General features: G+C 34.6%; 1 protein-coding gene across 1 annotated transcript in view; it reads right to left on the bottom strand.

Annotated features, from left to right (window-relative positions):
- Window positions 1–7,432: 7,432 nt before the first annotated feature.
- LOC140234958 (bifunctional epoxide hydrolase 2-like) overlaps window positions 7,433–17,958 on the bottom strand; it is a 37,908-nt gene continuing 27,382 nt past the window's right edge. Inside the window, exons 15-19 of the mRNA XM_072314995.1 lie at window positions 17,300–17,402; window positions 16,317–16,386; window positions 15,417–15,497; window positions 13,160–13,218; window positions 7,433–8,036 (exon numbers count right to left, since the gene is read on the bottom strand). Of these exons, the coding sequence (XP_072171096.1) occupies window positions 7,949–8,036; window positions 13,160–13,218; window positions 15,417–15,497; window positions 16,317–16,386; window positions 17,300–17,402 (401 nt within the window). The 3' untranslated portion in view covers window positions 7,433–7,948. The remainder of the gene's footprint in view (window positions 8,037–13,159; window positions 13,219–15,416; window positions 15,498–16,316; window positions 16,387–17,299; window positions 17,403–17,958) is intronic.

The raw sequence follows: 17,958 nt of genomic DNA, 5'->3' as shown, positions 1-17,958 counted from the left end.
GCCCTATCACCCGTGCCTGAAGAGATGTTAGCTTCCTGTTCTTGATTGGCAGCATTAGCATGTTCAAACATATTCCACAAGTGTTTAAACAGAGAATAGGTGAGACTTCGAAAAATGTAGAATGAATTTCTAGCCAAGTTTTGCCAGAGATCAGTCAGAGGACTAAACCAGATGTAATCCCGTGTTGTGCAAGTCAACAGATACAATGAGAGTGGTTTCTGTGGAGTTTCCTTCGATGTCACTCCTTGGGTTGGGTCCTCATCTAATGAAGCTAACAGCTGACACATATATCACCAATATAGCTGAAACTTTTCTCATCCCAGTACACAAGTGAAATTTATCTCTTTGCTTTGGGTAGATTTTATCATTTTCTGTGGTATTAGAAGATTAGGGCATCTCAATTACAACTTTCATTCACCTAAAAAACAGAAGAATCCAAGTGCCTTTGTCTTGAAATCAACATCAAAGAGTGAAATAGATTGTGGAAGTGTATGTGACGAAATATATAACTTTTCTAGATTGTAAGATATAGCACACAAGTGTCTTCTCCTCGTCAATGTTTCTCTAATCATATAATCTGGACAGTTTACTTGAAATCAAGCCAAAAATGAATTATTGAGACTCTCAGGTGCGCTAGTCCTGGTTGTTATGTAAGTAAGTATGTGGCTGTAGACATATTGATATCAGTATGTAAAGTTGAGTTATCAGTGGCTGGACTACCATGTTTCGTATTGCATGCTATATTTCTCCGGCTTGCATTTCTCTCAAATATGCTTGACTTGCCCTCGTTTATCTGTATGATGAAAGTGTGGTGTATATGGTTCACGAGGATTACCTCCTGGCCTTGTTTGCCAGCATGGAGGTCCATGAACTAGGGGATGCCACTTGCTGATTGAGTGTTAAGAACTTGCTTTTAGATATTATAGAACGGGTAGAAAAAATTCTGCAATCTCATTGGTCCAGAGCTGTGTGTTGATTTTTACTGGTCGCACATTGCCTCACTGACGATAATCACTGCAAACATGTTGCGCACTTGTAACAAGATTTTGCGCACTCAGTAAGAGACGCCTATTGGTTAGCTTACCATGCATCTAGTTAATTTACTGTGCCTCCAGTAATTACTGTATGCATGGCTGGAAGTACTGGGGGCATGGTTTGCATCTATGACAAGCCAAAAGGAAATGTATCCAGTAAATTTGCCCATAGATTACGTGATCAAAAATTTCCAGCAAAATGTTTGTCCCCCGTTCTTCAAAACAGATAAATGCACATGTCTTTTCCTGCGTCAGTAGGAATAGTGTACGTGCGGTAACTATGGAATTTAGTCGAAACCCACTCAGCTTCACCTGCTGTGTTAAAAACTCCAGAGCTACCACACACTTTATACATACAATTCCTATTGGCACACTCAAATCTGTGCATTATTCGCACATTGTTTCACATGATATTCTTTGTGCTCTTGCTTGCACTTACATGATGATCTACAAAACTACGTACTAATTCAATTGATATTGGACTAGAGGATGCTGTACACACTAGAACATGAGACGTTTTGGAGGATATCGTCACTTCTCATCTCCAAACAGGAACCCTGTGTGAGAAAGACTTGCCATAATGTTAGAAATCATCACATTTTCACTCTTAATTCAGACACAGCTTCATCCAGCTCACTAAAATGCTGTTGCGATGGTATCTGCAATCACTACACTAATTTTTAAAGTGCTTCATGAGCGTTATTACAGTGTAATAGAATTACCATATCCAAGATTTTGGTTTGTAGTGAAAGTGGAAGGGCATTCAAATTGTAGAAACTATGTGTATCTAGGTAAGTAAATAGCATTATGCATATATAGGGCAACAGTCACAATGAGCCAAGACTTCGTTGCTTTTTTTCCTGGCTGGTTCAGTGGATATATATCTTCTACAAAAATGTAGATGCCAACAATAGCTGTGTGTACTAATGACTGTTCCTTGTGGTTACAAGATCTGTAGTCTTCTGACATGAATATTCTATTTGGCACTTTTTAGAGAATATAGCTTGCAAAATTACACTGTAGAAATGTATGTTTGTTTTGTTTTTTATAATGAATACATACAATGAATATGCACAATACTGTGGGAATGTTCAAATCAATTTTCCACTTTTATGACAGACTAATGCCAATTTAAGATTTTTCGACAATGGTTCTGTATATACTCTTGCAATTGATATTGTATAGTTATATTTTTGGAAAATAGTAAAATTTGGGAACAGTATGACAAGAGTGATCAAGAATATACAAAAATCTGTTTTGTACTTTGCCAATTTGTCACAAAAGTTTACAGTAAGATCTGTCATGTTGATGCAGTGAGTGGACTTTATTGCTTGTGATTTTTTTTTTTTTCCTTTTGAGACGATGGGTAGCTTTGATAGAGAACAGCTGCAAATTGTAGTAGATGGTCATTTTAGTAATTAACAATGTGTATAGTCGGTGAATGCTTTCAAAGTAAATAGCCTTCAATTTTTTGAGCAGAAAGTGATCACTAGTCACTAACTTTTCTGCAGCTCAGGTGAGCATGTTTCACTCTTTCACGGTGACAGGCTGATTACTAACATTGTGATCAACCTCTGTCATCGCTATACTTAGCCATGGAAATGGTTTATTTACAATTTCATGACACATCTTGCTGTTGTTTGTTTGTTTTCTCTCTCTTTTTTTTTTTCTAACTAAAATTATTTTCTTTGATGATTTGCGTCTTTGTGTGTGTAAGAAAATGTTGATTCCAGGAAGATTGAAATACATAATCGTAATCGAGGACGTGGGTAACAAAGGTAACAGGATACAGCCGTAGATGTAATGGGGGTTCTTGTCAATGGAAATGATTTATTTTTTGGGATGCAACACAACACATTGCCAATGCCAGGCAAGAAATAAAAGGGGTCAAAGTTGAGGATGTGTTTCTGATAATTTAAAAAGGTTAAAAAGAATTTAAATCCTCTGAGAGAAGTATCTTTGGGTTGACAAGTTGAGATGTTAGTTGTTCATGATTTCATCAGCTAGGGGTTCAGGCAGGAGAATCTCCAGTTTCAAAAGATGCTAGGGATTGAAGTCTCTGAATGTGGTGTATTTCTTGCACCAAATAGTTTTCTTGCCAATGTTAAATCAGTGTACTACTTATATCGTATATAGTAGTTGTTTTCACTTGGCCATGGAAAGGTGTCTCCACAAATGTATCAGTTGTCTGTGAAAAGATTATATCATTTACCAAAGATAAATTCAGCCTCTTACAAGCAGTAATATCTTCTTTTTACAAATGCACAAAAAGAAGTTTATAAATATTTGTCTAGTCCAGTGATAACATTGTGTAACAGGAAACACTTTGCTTTGATAGTTGCAGTGCTTGGGACTAACGTATCACAAAGTATGAGTTTCTTGAAATGTCATGAGGCACATGGTGAGATTTTTCTCTCCAGTCTTTTTTGCCTTATTTTATGTTTTTTTTTTTTGTTCCTGCTGTTTTTCCCCATCCTTTTTTGCTGTTCTTTGTGAGTGTAACTCATTTCAGGCGTAACATACAATTGTGATGTCAACTTGTAGCAGCCCAGCATTTCAAGGTACAATATTGTCTCTTTAAGATATACTTCAGTCAAAATACTGATGTGAACCCCAGAACACAGAAGAGAGCATCAGTATTGTAAGGTCCTTACCATAAGTGACTTCACTGTAGTCATTACTGTAATCACAATGGTCATGGCAAAGTTTGACCCCCAAACGAACAAAAGGTCTGAACTCTCAAAAGCACATATATTCTTGATTGCAAATTTGTAGAATACAGTATTAATCATAATTGACTGAGTTAGGCCAGGGACTGAGTCTGTTTTGTATTGGAAAACTTGTAGTATATGCTGCAAATGCATTATGCTTGTAATGTCCAAATGTATACTTCATTAAACAACAGAGGCTTTATCAGTTAATTGGTGAATCTTTCAGTTGCCAGAGAAAGGTTGCAATATCACCCCATTTGTAAGTCAATGGTTTAAAAAAAATAAAAAAATAAGAACTTTCTTCAAGCAGGAAGGTCCAGATGCATTAGTGTGGACTATTTCATGGATTAGGAAACTTGGTCGGGTAAGGTTTTGTCAAAGTTGGAGGCAGAAACATTCCAGACTTTCTTTTACCGTAAAAATCATGGCCCTGTATTATTTGCTGCATGCTCACTAATGCAGGTTGATAATGTTTCGTGTTAAATGGTTTTGAAAATTGTATTCAGTTGGTCACAGTACCGTAACTAGTATTATTGTTGATACATCCCGTGTTTATTGTTTGTGTACCGTGTTATGTAATTTCTTGTAATGGCAATTGTATTTATCAGAATTTTTATCATTATTTCCTAATTGATGATCATGTAAGCTGCATTTAATCTGTGTATGGTTTGTATTTATGGACCTTAAATAATGACAATAATGAAGAAAGCATCTGTAAATGGACAAAATTATATTAATTTCTTGTAGAAATTCAAAAGGTCACAATCTTATCTAAGAGAAGTACATGGCTCCCAAGTGGGAGAATACCACAATGCTTTGAACCGTTTCAAGCTCACTGAGGCAACAGATAAGTTTACATTCAGCAGATGAGTCGTACAATCACTAGGTGATATCGGTGATGGAAATTTTACCATTTTGTCCTTGGTTTACTTATTTGTTTTATGACTGGAAGATATCACAATTCCTTGGAAATAAACTGATATTCAAAGTAAATTTTGATTTGCCAATGCTAAAGCCTTATCCTGAAATCAGCAATTTTCTTTTGACAAAATGTCATCTGCACATGCACTTAAAGAGGGCATGGGCCTGCTAAGAAGACTAACTTTTTTTTTTTTTTAACTGAAGATGAAACTATAACAGGGCTATCCTGAAAATCTAAGCAATTGTTTATGATTATGTGTAGCTAAGCTCATGAATAATGGCTTTAGGAAGTTCAGTACTGGTTGCATTACAAAACTTTTGAGTTCATGAAGTAATTACATTATTTACTTGCAGCAAAAGTCTTTAGCTATGTTACATCAACACAATGTATGGCTAGGTTTCTCTTATTTTATTCCCTACAAGTAGCTCTTTCTATCCAAGATATGTTTTTCTTAAAGATGAAATGATGTTCGGGATTTTATCAAACTTTGTTATTTTGTTCATTGTATGTGGCATTTGACATGGTGTGACCCCAGTAGGACAGCTAGGTACATATATATTTTTATCAGGTGTATGTGAATATAGATTATACATGTATATGTGTTTTAGCATGAGGTTGGAGAGGAATGAAATGAATATGGAATTTTTATAGAATCTGGCATTTTTTTCTTTAATCCAGAGTTGGTTTGATGCAAAATAAATTGGATATAATTCAAATATGGAAATTTGTCACTGTTCTTTCTTTTTGTTGCTGTGATGTGAAATACAATATTGCAAACAAAAAAAAAAAAAAAAAAGGTAAAAATCTTAATATCCAAGGGACACACACACACACACACACACACACACAAACAAACACACACTGGTAAGGACATATTTGTATTCAGAATGCTTGATTCCATTTTGATTTCATCTTAGGAATGTGACAAAAAGCTTCACAAAAATTCACAAATATAATGATGCACTTATTGCAATGAATTGTCACCCTTTCATCAATCCCAAAGTTTATTGAAATATATATATATTTTCATATAAAATATAATTGGTATACGAATTGTATTTGATATTCTACAGCAGATATTACACAGTACATCTGCTGCAGATCATTTGACACTCGATTGTAAATATTTCAGATGGGTATGCATCGAGCCCTGGAACTTTCCACTCGGTGCTTACTGCAACATAAATGTAGGGCTACGATGGATGTCTAAAATGCTACAGTGACCAAGAAACAAGTGCAAAATAATTCTTTACTTATTTCAGTGATTTCAGCAGATAGTTACGTGAGCTATTTCAGCAAATACTAATTTCAGTTGTTTCAAAGGCCACTGTAAATTCCCCTTTCTGGATAATGTTCACCACAAGTGAAGTGGAAGATGGGATATACTGTTACAGAACAAGATTACTGTTTATGACAAAACTGCCCTCTGGCACTAAAACAATAATTTTCTTTGAAAGAAATACAAGAAAATAATATTCTGCTGTTCCTTTCATGTTATGAACCCTTTTAGTAAAACACCAGTGAGAAGAATTGATGGAAGAAAATCACCTTATGTCAGAATCACCATTCTTCCTGTAAAATCATGCACACCTTGAAATTACAATACACAATCACTCAAACAAGTATTTATAAAATCATAACTGCAAAAGACTACAGTATATGTTGCACGTTTGTAAAACACTTAAAGGTTTGATGGAATGCTTCCACTTACAAACTGTGAATCTACAGCTTGACTGTGACTGGGTATTACAAACAAGAGGAAATGTTGCAATATGTGTAGCATGTGAGAAAATTACAGCAAGATAAAAACTTGTCATTCCAACAATTAAATCCTTGATGCATTCTTGTGCAGAATCCTGGCATCAATATATGCATCATTTGGTTATTTGGCATACACTGTCATTCAACATTTTTTTATTTGATGGAAGTTCGGTTTTGATTATTGTCTGTCAGTACTGACCAAGCAGAAGCAAGCTGAGAAGTTTGTGAAAGCGAAATCCATTTGTTTTGCTTTTTTTTTTTCATGTTCCTGCATTTTCAAGTATGGTTTACTAGTTGCATGAATAATGATTTAAAAAAAAAAGAGAAAATGGTTAAGGTACCAACAGCGACTTTTGCTATATCAGCAATACTATAAACTATTTCTCACATGCATGCAGCATGTATCCATAACTGGGCCCTGTTCTATGAAGAGTTATAATTGATTATATAGTTGATTTCTATCATAAGTCTATGGCAGCCTGTGTGTTAAGGAAATTTACTCGATTTTATCTTTTGATAAAACGGAGCCCTGGAATGCTTCCTACAAAGGGAGTTAAAACCATTGTAAGAGCACTTTAGGTGTGGGCTTGCTTCCAGTGACCATGGTGATGGGGAAAAATATGCCTAAGGCATATTCAGTGCAACAGTAGGCTATGGTGTATAAAGAGAAGTAACACGTAATACAATTGTACTCTCATTTTTGTTCCAGTCATCAAAATCATTTCACTTTACACCTGGTCTCTGAGAATCAATTATGTGTTGTCACTTCCATACCTTACGCATCGTCTTCAATCCCCTAAGACATTTAAGTGTTGCCAATTTATAAGCATGCAACAAACATCCATATTGGTCCTTTGCCCTTGAGTGTAAAAGAGCAGTACTGGGGATTTGAGTTAATATCTGTTTAGAAAAATGATGTTTATGCACAATAATATATGAGCTTACAAACTTAAGTGTTGTTACAACTGTAACAAATTTCTGCAAATCAACTCACACATTCACTTGGACGCCTCACACTCTCCTTGGCAATGTCATTTGCTTGGCACTCCATTATTTTGTAATCAAATTAGACAAAGATATACTTGTGATTCTCACCTACATGGAATGTAAAAGAGAAAAACTGTGATAAAAAAAAAAATGACTTCCTCTGTCTCAAAGAAGACAAAAGTGACATAAATCTTAATCTTAGTCATGAGTTTTTTTCCAGGAGACAGGAAATCCAAGACAATTCATGATCAAACACAGTCAGAGTCATAAGACTATAAGGATGTCTACTCTTTTAAAGACCTCACAGGATGTCATGATCAACAGCTTTACTGAGAGGAAGATACATGTATTGAGAACATTACATCACTGCTGATATAATTTCACCCAAATCCAATCTTCTCTGTTGCTAGCAGCTGACTGCTTTTCATTAAAAAAAGGAGAAAATTCCTGTAACTTTGAAGCTGATTCCTCTGAACAGTGACTTCAAATGAGTCATCCACCGTCCTCTACAGCTTCAAATACATGTCTACTCCTTATGGGTTGGCAGCGATGATTGGTCGAGTGGCGTCACCATGCACTTTGAGCAGCCAATCAACAAGGATCTTGTTCAGCTCTTTTGGCCTGTGAAATAACAGATGGATCTCTTAAATGAGCAAGAATGAATAGATGTCTTGAAAGAGCAAGGCTGACATTTTCACCTGAAAAATGTTGATAAAATCCATCTCCCTCCTTAACATGAAGCTCTACAGCATCAGCTCTCTCAAATGAGGCCACTCGGGTATCTTTTTCAATCAAGAAATCATTTTTTTCGAATCAGGGAAAAAATCAAATCTAAATCTTGTAAGAAATATCTGTATTCAATGAATTGAAAATAAACAAGGTCACCACTGGAAAAATGATGTATGCACCTTAATTACAGGAACTGTTCAAGAATGTTTCCAGTGTGGGAAGCTATAAAGAAAAAGTGTTCAAACTAAATGCTTTACATGAGTAAAATTTATTTTTATACTCAGTATTTCCCAGTGGTGTCAGGATAAACTATTCAAAAATAGCAAACAATTTCTCAGCATGATGAAATTTGCCCACAGATCTCTTGATAAGGCCCCCCCCCCCCCAAAAAAAAAAAAAAAAATGGTTTGTTTGCCCTTCGCGACCAACCGAAAATCACGGAAATTTCGGGTAGCGTTTTTTTTTTTTTTTTTTTTTTTTTCTCTTTCAAATTAATTTTTTTCCACAAATTTCATCTTCTACAAATTTGTGAATGGTTTTAAACCCAAAATTATCCATTTTAAGCTAGAGAAAGAATAAAAAAAAAGTCTAAAAATGTTTTTTTTTTTTTTCATCTCATCAACCCGTCGTAATTGGGCCATTCTCTGCTAAAGCGTTCAAAAACTGAAAATATGTGTCGCCAACGTTCCCACGATTATTTCCATTGCTAAAGGCCTGGATTGAATTGCCAGAATTGTCTATGTAACACCTGAGGGTTTGAGGAGAAAAGTAAAAAAAAAAAATATTGTTGTCGCATGCGTAAATTTTGAAATATCCACTGGTAAAGTTGGAGAAGTATCCCAAAACCCAATGTCGCCGCAATCATGTACTTTTTGTATTATGCTAAAAAATCATACAAAATGAGCTTAAACCCAACATGATATTGGTAAATATAATTAACGTCTGATATATTTATGCATAAACAAGCCAAAATTTGAAATCTTCCACGTCATTTCCCTCCGGAGCTCACTGAAGGTGTGTCGCCAAAATTCATGTCAGATACGTTACCAAAATATTTTAATTGATAAATTAGTGAAAATAGCAGACGTGAGATACGACAATACATGTTTAATATCAGAAGGATATACTTTATCAAATACAGTTAAGTTTGATTTTCTGTTTCTAAATTTCGGTTTTCAAAATCAGACCAATATCTCCGAAAACGCATTTTCCACATTTTTTTCGCAACAGATACGTTACCTATAAATCACGACCCCCTACAAAAGTGTTTGATGTAATATTGTTTAATTGTACATTGATTAAGACCTTTTGAGATTATGCATCATCACAAAAAATAATTACCCATTCCTTGCAAATGTTTAACAGTTATTGCGCTTTGAAAAAATGCGCGATCAGATACGTTACGTCAGATACGTTACGTCAGATACGTTACTGAAATATGCGCGCTCTGTGAGCGTAATTTTCCGCTCATGATTACGCAAATTTTGCAAAGAGAGCGTCTCGTTTATCATGTGCTGCAGTCACTTTTTTCATGGCTACCCTGTGTGGAGCTCTCGGTAGTCGTTTCGACGGAGCATTTACAGTAAATTTTCACCGTTCTTCGGAAGACATCTCGTAAATGCGTTTGTCAAAATAATCTTTAGATAATAACGGTACATTTGGCATGTTTATTATATCAATAGTTTATGTTTAATGCTAATTTAGTACAAGTGCACCACCTATGCTATACATTTATTCAGTTGTCAGTAACTCGATCATGAATCTAACATTGTGTGTTGTGCCACATAAAGCTGGTAACGTATCTGACAGGTGCGGTAACGTATCTGTCGGTTAAGATCTGGTGGTTTATTTAATAAGTTATTGTGCCGGTAGACGAATCATTTCTTCCCTAACTGCTTTGAAATGAAGCATAATGATACTTATGATTATCATTACTATTATCATTATCATTATTATTGGTATTATTATTATTATTACTATATTATCTATCTTTAATAATACATTATTATTGGTCGACATCGCACCGAACTTAATACTGATCCACCCATCTCTGTCCTTCATTATACATACATACATACATACATACATGTATACATGCACGTGTGTGCGTGTATTACATATTTTATCTTCTTTATTTTTTCCTTAATAAAGTAGAGCCCTGCATTTTCAGATATTTCACTTACCACTTTGCGCTCTTTCTCTTACCTTACATGTACAGTATATGTTTACTTGTCACCTGTTTAGTCTCATTGTTTATATTTAGATTAGATCTCATGAAGTTTTTGATTCCAGATTCTTTAATGCAGGCAGTATTCATCTTACATCGGCTAGTTATGACTAGTTGAATTCTTTTTTACACTACTATGATGAACATAATTATTTTTATAATCATTTTCTTGGTTTCATTTCTTCTTCAGAAAATGGGGAAAACACAAGCACAAATACAAAAGGCCTGTACAGGAAAAGGAAGAAATTAAATGACCCATCCTTCCTACAAAATGAAAGATATAGCCAGGCGAGATATCGTAAACCTGTAGCAGATTTGTCAAGCTCACCTCAATTTAAAAGACGGGCATTAAACAGGATTCACACTCGAAAGTACAGGTATTGGCGTATATATCATGATGATCATATTTTCATTTTTGCTTAAATTAATTGTTTGTTTAGAAGTAAAACAAAGGTCCATAACAAAATTATTTTATTCAATTTGATAATCTAATAGACAGAAATTACAAAATTTGCAACTATACAGAGAAAACCGTTTTCTGCATGGTGATAGAGAGAATATCATACGTCATGAACAAATTAATAAACTTGTTTAAATAAGAACTCAATAAATGAATATATAAATAAATCAATATATAATAATCATATATATAGGATATATGATGTGCTGTCATTACAGGGCAAAGAGAAAGAGCGCTACAGTACAAAGTAACAATAAGGCATTATTTCACATTTTCTTTAACCCATCAAGTACGTGCTGTACTACAGTACATGAAAGTCATTTCCGATTTGCTCAAATAAATTGAAAACCATTTGAAAATTGAAATCTCACTTTTTCTCATCCAAATTGGCACCATTTCCAGCAGCATGACCTTTGAAATATTTTTGCATAAAAAACATTGAAATATCGCATTTTAAAGGAATCTTCTGTAAAATGAAGACTTCTATGTTGCAAATTTAAAGTTGTAATATGAAAATTGTCTCCTTAAAACTCAAATTAATTTTTCGACCTTGATGGACTAACATCTGTAATCATGGATGTGGAGTTATATTTACATGCTTTTAATTTATGGCAAATCGTGTAAAATGCTATTGTAAATACGTGTTAATTACATAACTTTATCATAAAAATCATATCTTAAGCGTATGTTAGGACATTGCTTGAAAATACTTCGATTGCCTGCTTGAATATCAATTGAATTTTCATCCGGGCACTGTTGAAATGTAGCCGACGAATATGCATTATACAGTGTACTATCATGCATCCTTTTTATGGAGACAGATCTAATGTTAATATTGGATGCGTATCAAAAAGGGATTTTCTATGATATGTGGCCAGAACAGGCTACTAAAATGTGTCACCTCGATATGAATAATTACGACAGCCACATAAATACTGCATTTTATCATTTATTACACACAGGAATTACAATAGATACACTTACAATGATGTTTCGATTCTGCCAGGTGCCAGAGAAGGTTACATGATTTATTTGCTAGGCAGAAAATGGATAATTATTTTTTTGTCAGATACGTTACCATGACTTTTACCGTGAAACTGATATGTTAATGAAGAAGCATGTGAATTCACTGATTCGCATATTCAGTCTTATTACTCTTTTACAATGAGCGTAAGTAATACAAAACATGAAAAAGTCTTTCTGATGTGATTTACACCGATATCCGACAAGTTACTATTGCAACAGATACGTTACCATGATAAGATTATCAAAAAACTTCCTTTGGTGATTCAGTCATTTACCAAAGTTTGTAACTATGCAAAATAATATAATTGTAACATTGTTTTAAATCTATTTGTGTGCCTTTACAATTTGAGCTCTTCACAACACATGGTTTAGAATTTACGGAAAATTAACAATTAGATTATTGGATAAATGTACAGTTCTGATATACAGATACTCACAATACCTTTGAATTTTGATATATACAGTCAAATTTGATAGTAATTGGAGAGAGAAAGTGTTACTCTTCCTGCTCTGAGCTCAAAATTCAAAAACAGATAGAGCACATTCATTAAAAGAGGTATCAATATCAATACGAGTTACGAAAAAGATGCAGAGACAGATACGTTACCACGGACATGTGTTCATTTGCGAGATTGTTATTCCAAAAGTGTACAATAAAGCCTTTTGGAAGATGGTCATTTTTGGTCGTGTTGGCCATCCATGTAGTTGAAACCAATTTAATCAAATATATTTGCATTTTTGTTCTTTGCATGTCTAACTGAAGTCAAGTAAAAAAAAAAGTTAGGAAATATATACAAATTTTTGCGTGGACTCCTTATCAATCCAGCAAGAAGACAAAGTATATAATGAGTTTGTCTTTATTCTTACTTTAAAAAGGCAATTCGTGTTGTTGTACAGGATCAGACGCCATTCTTGGGTGAAGTTCGGTTTCAAATAGTCCGATATATTGATCTAAAACTGTTTTATACCATGCTGTGTGTCCTATCGGTAACGTATCTGTCATAGAGTTATATAAAGAAATGTATGCCCCACTTTGTGCCATTGTTACATTGTAAATGCGTTCCTTTGGGAATTTACTGTGTTTTGTTTCTTATCCAGCAAGTGTTGTTGTTTATATAAAGACAAGTTTTGAACAAATATTTCGTGGTTGATTTTTGGGTTTTACTCTGACTGAAATTGAACACTTTATGTGAGAATGGCCCAATTGTGTTCGGGCCGCGCGGGTCCACAGGCTACGTTTTATAGCATGCATAGTTCACTTGAACATGGTGAGTGCTCTTGGGCTCAACTTGGTTTACTTACTTCTCCAGAGTCGCCCAGTGTCCACTACCTTCAATGTGGCCTCTAGAGAGATTGACCACCTGGTGAAGAAAAAGCACAAAGTAAATGTTTTGTGTTTCCTGGAGATATTGGATCACTCTCAACTTTTCATCCATCAGAAAAGACAATAAAAGACTGAAGAGGAACTATGAGTTACAGACAATGATTGATCAAGTAAGAAAGTTGAAAGGGATGGTACAGTATTGGTGGGGATGAGAATTGGGCTTTTAACTTTTTGCGAGATACCAAGAAAACACTTATGAAGTAGTACAGAGCATACCATTTTAAGAGGAATTCAAAGTTTATTAGATGAAAATCGGGTTTGGAATGACTGAAACATCCAAAAACAAAGTAAAACAAAGCGATCGTAATAAAGTGTGGGTCCCACACTTATTAGAATCGCTCTGTTTTGGATATCTCAGCCATTTATTTCATCAAATAAATGCTGAATTCCTCATGGAGTTACATGATCTTTCATAATTTATAAGAGGTTTCTAATTATCTCACCCATAAATGTTAGAAACCCGAAATTAGGTCTCAACCAAAACTGTACGATCCCTTTAAGTATAGTATTAGCAAAACACTTGTGTCACAGTGGTGATAAAGTAATTTTTCAAGAGCGGATAACTTAGTTTCAGAATATGCAAGCATAATAGACGTGAGGACATACACCAAAGCTGTCAATCAAACAGTAAGGCTTACTGCTCATGTCATGGACAACCTGTATCAATAAGCTGACTTGGGCCAAAACTGAAATGAGATTGGGGGAGGGGGTTAAAAGTTTCAATCATACGGGGGGAAATGTATTGCAAAGACACTCATAAATGTAAGCCAAAGATAAACCACCAACAATTCCTTGTCACAACTGGTAGGCCTATATGTTGATACATGTACACCTTGTCTGACATAGCGATAATACACTACACTCTTCCTATGCCTACTTCCCTCTGAAGTAAAGTATCAATACTTCATACATACAAATTATTGTGTTCATGGACAGAGAAACCAAATTCATATCTCATCTGTCTACTGCATATTACATCTCATAATATTCAAACATGAGATATAATGTTTCAAAATACCCTATTTAAATAAATCAGTACCACTGGTAACTAATCATGCTTTACACTACCTACAGTGAAGTAATCAATATTGTGTGTCTTTGGATTGTGTATACTTAAGAAGTACTTCAAGGAGATTGGAACTGAAATATATTCGTGAATTTTTGATAGGGAATTCAGCAAAATTAGTAGAATACATCAGCACAGTTTGAGGAAAGTTATATTTCGTTAGGATACTTTCATTTCTCTAGCATAATGAAAGAACCCTTGACTTAACTCTCTCAGAAAGCAGGGGGTAGTCTTATCATCCAGCAATGGCAGAACCAAAACTTTAAAATGCATAACTTTTCAACGGTTTGTCCAATTTTCCTCAAACTTCACTGATGAGTTCTCCTGATACTGCTTACTGCATTCCCTCAATCTACATATATATTTGGGCTAACAAATACTAATGAGTAAACTCCCATGAATTGGATAAAATCATCTCTATAGGACCAATCTACTGCTGTCAGGAAATTCAAACTGAACTGTGACTCCTATTTTACCTTTAAAGGGAACGCAAACCCAAAGAGCAATGTGGATTAAGTGAAAGCAGCAACATTAGTAGAACACATCAGTGAAAGTTCGATGAAAATCGGACAATCGATGCAAAAGTTATGAATTTTTAAAGTTTTGGTGTTGGAACAGCTGGATGAGGAGACTACTAGAGGTTATGACATATAAGTGGACAACAATACAAAGAAAGTATAAAGAAAATTTAACAAAAATTAACTTTTCTAGCATTATGAAAGAGCACTTGACTAACCGCTTTCAGATAGCAGGGAAATAATTGCTACCCTTAACATATGTCAATATCAAGTTGATGGAATTTGTTATTTTCATGAAAAATGAATTTTTGTGGAATTTTCTTTATATTTTCTTTATCTAGTTGTCCACTCATACGTCATAACCTCTAGTAGTCTCCTCATCCAGCAGTTCCAACACCAAAACTTTAAAAATTCATAACTTTTACATCAACTGTCCGATTTTCCTCAAACTTTCACTGATGTGTTCTACTAATGTTGCTGCTTTCACTCAATCCACATTGCTCTTTGGGTTTGCGTTCCCTTTAAAGTTGCAATGTTTGACCAAAAGAAAAAAAAAAAAAGAGAAAAATGAATGTGAATGTGAAAACATACCCAGGGTTCCATTGCTTTACTCATTTCTGGTGAAAGAACAGGGTCTAATCCACAAGTCACCATCAGGGCTGGCATGTAGAGCTGCAACAGGGACAGGTAATAACAAATGTTGGTAAAGAGTTTCCAATACACACTTATCTGTGGATGACTCTTAGACGATATGACATCTAACTCTGATCAATTATGCACTGTGCATGAAATCCTAAGACTGATAAATAAATTTTAAGGACACATGCTTTCAGTGGTGCAGAGTAGCACAATTTGTTTTCAATAGCTGTGACACATTTGAATTTGTTCCATCTTGTGCACCTGCCTTTGTATGCATACAATGCACTAAAATAAAAAAAGAACAAACACATGAACTTAATATTCAGTGTGTACCTTACTTGCATTTGTGCCAAAATCTCCCTTACCAAAACCAAAGTGGTAAGAGTCAGCTTTTGTGACAACAGCTGGATAACTATCTCGGACTCTAAAATTTGCTGTGAAAGGAGTACCGTCTTGTAAGTTTTATACCATGGGGTCTGAATCTAGTGTATTCAAGCAAACTTGTGCTTCAACATTTTCATCCAGCAATGGAAGCGATCAAAGAGCTAATGACAATTTTTGATTCTTGAACAAAACAAGTTTAGAGATTTAAGCCTATACAGAATGACAAAAGAGATGCTAAATTGGACTTTAAAAACACAAACCAAACTAAAACATGTTTCATTGTATCATTGTATGAGATATAAATGTATATCATATCAAAAATTACCAAGTCACTTTACTTCAGTACTTCAGCTGTCACAATTCAACCAAGACAGCTGGATACTACTGCAAAGTATCATTCTTATATCCATACCTCATATTTTTCCCCCTCTATCAATGGTGATTATCTGCAAATCCAGAATGCCTTACCTTCCTGCCCATAGCTCTCTGGTTGAACTTCCAGTTCTCCTCAATGTTGCGATACCAGTTTAGCATCCCTCTGGCAAATGAAATGAACAGTTTATAATTCTTTCTCTCTTTTTAGCTTTGATCATATTCTAATCAGGTGAATTTCTTAAAGAGAAGAAAAGTAGAGCATGGGACCATTGCAAGAAGAGTAATCTCCTGAAGCTGCAAATTGTTTGATTATTCCATAAGAAACAGAACATAATGCTGAATACTGACTACACTAAAATCATAGCACAACAATTGTAGCAACATAGTAATACAAATGTTTTGATCAACATTCACATACTCTTTATATTCCATCATGCCACTGCTCTAACTGGAAGTCACGACATGAATTAATGTCACAACAGTTTATACTTATGTGTCATTATACGTTTTAATGATTGACTAATGACAGATATCAATTTCCATTCTGTATTTCTTACAAATGTAAACATAATACAAGATGATAATCAGTTATCATTTGTCTCTTATTGTCAACATATTCACTTATCTGTTTTTCCCTACTGCAAGGAACTGCAAAGTTCTCCTTAGGGTACAATTTTCACTCATTAAAATATATCAAAATATATCTTTGCAACTCATCTTTTCATAATGTCAATTTATTATGTGCTTGCATTAAAGCACAGGTACGTCTTTGTTACTATAATACATTTTTTTTTTTTCATTTTGGACTGACTAGTCTAATGTCAATAAACATGTACGGATGAAATTTGTGCACCAAAGATGGTTTGCATCTTTACTAAAAATGGAGGGTGGCTTAGGGTCATCTTCCATTATACGGAGATTTGAGCGGAAAATTGTCTGATAAGATTTAAAGTGCCACACCCACAATAAAAACTATAATCATATGCGACTTTAAGAGACCAGAGGAAAATTAAGTTGAAAGCCAGTGTTAGAGCTGGGAGAAAACCTTATGAAATAATCTCATTATGAAATCATACCTCACTCCACTAGTCTTCATCTGCTTGACATAGTACTCCAAATCCTCCTCGGTGAGAATACTGCTGAGTGTGATGTCATCCCTCACACCAACAAACAATCCTCCTAAAGTAGACAGGAAGTGACATTTTGACACCAACAGTCAGTTCTGATTTTGATATTTGGATAAGTGTTTGGTCTGCTTAGAAACTTGTTTCTGTCACTATATCATCATGAAGTATACTTGAAGATGCCATGAGCTTTTCCATTTTCATCCACAGAGGGGAAGATGTGAATTCACTGTTTACAGTATCATTTGGAGAGTTTGGAAGATATTATGACTATTGTGTGAATTTTACAAATTCATATGAACATGACATTAATCAAAGTTGGCTGCTCTATGTGAACTGCACCTCCCATCACAACACACATGTACACAATATGGATGCCGATACATCAAGGTCAAAATTCTGGGTAATAAAAATATTTCACAAACGAGATCATGCAATCTCAGCTCTGATAATAATAACAATGAAAGGACAGAGTATTAATTTCTTGGAAAAATTAAAATTGTTGTGGGAAGATTGGCAAAGAAATGACTAAAACAACATGGATGCTGATATGAGATTAATTATGCTTTTTAGCATATTGTATGCCAAGATCTGCATTTTCATTATAACCA

Source organism: Diadema setosum, chromosome 11 (assembly GCF_964275005.1).
Source record: "Diadema setosum chromosome 11, eeDiaSeto1, whole genome shotgun sequence".
NCBI lineage: Eukaryota > Metazoa > Echinodermata > Echinoidea > Diadematoida > Diadematidae > Diadema > Diadema setosum.
Note: the sequence above shows the minus strand (reverse complement) of the source record. Positions and strands in the feature narration are given on the sequence as shown.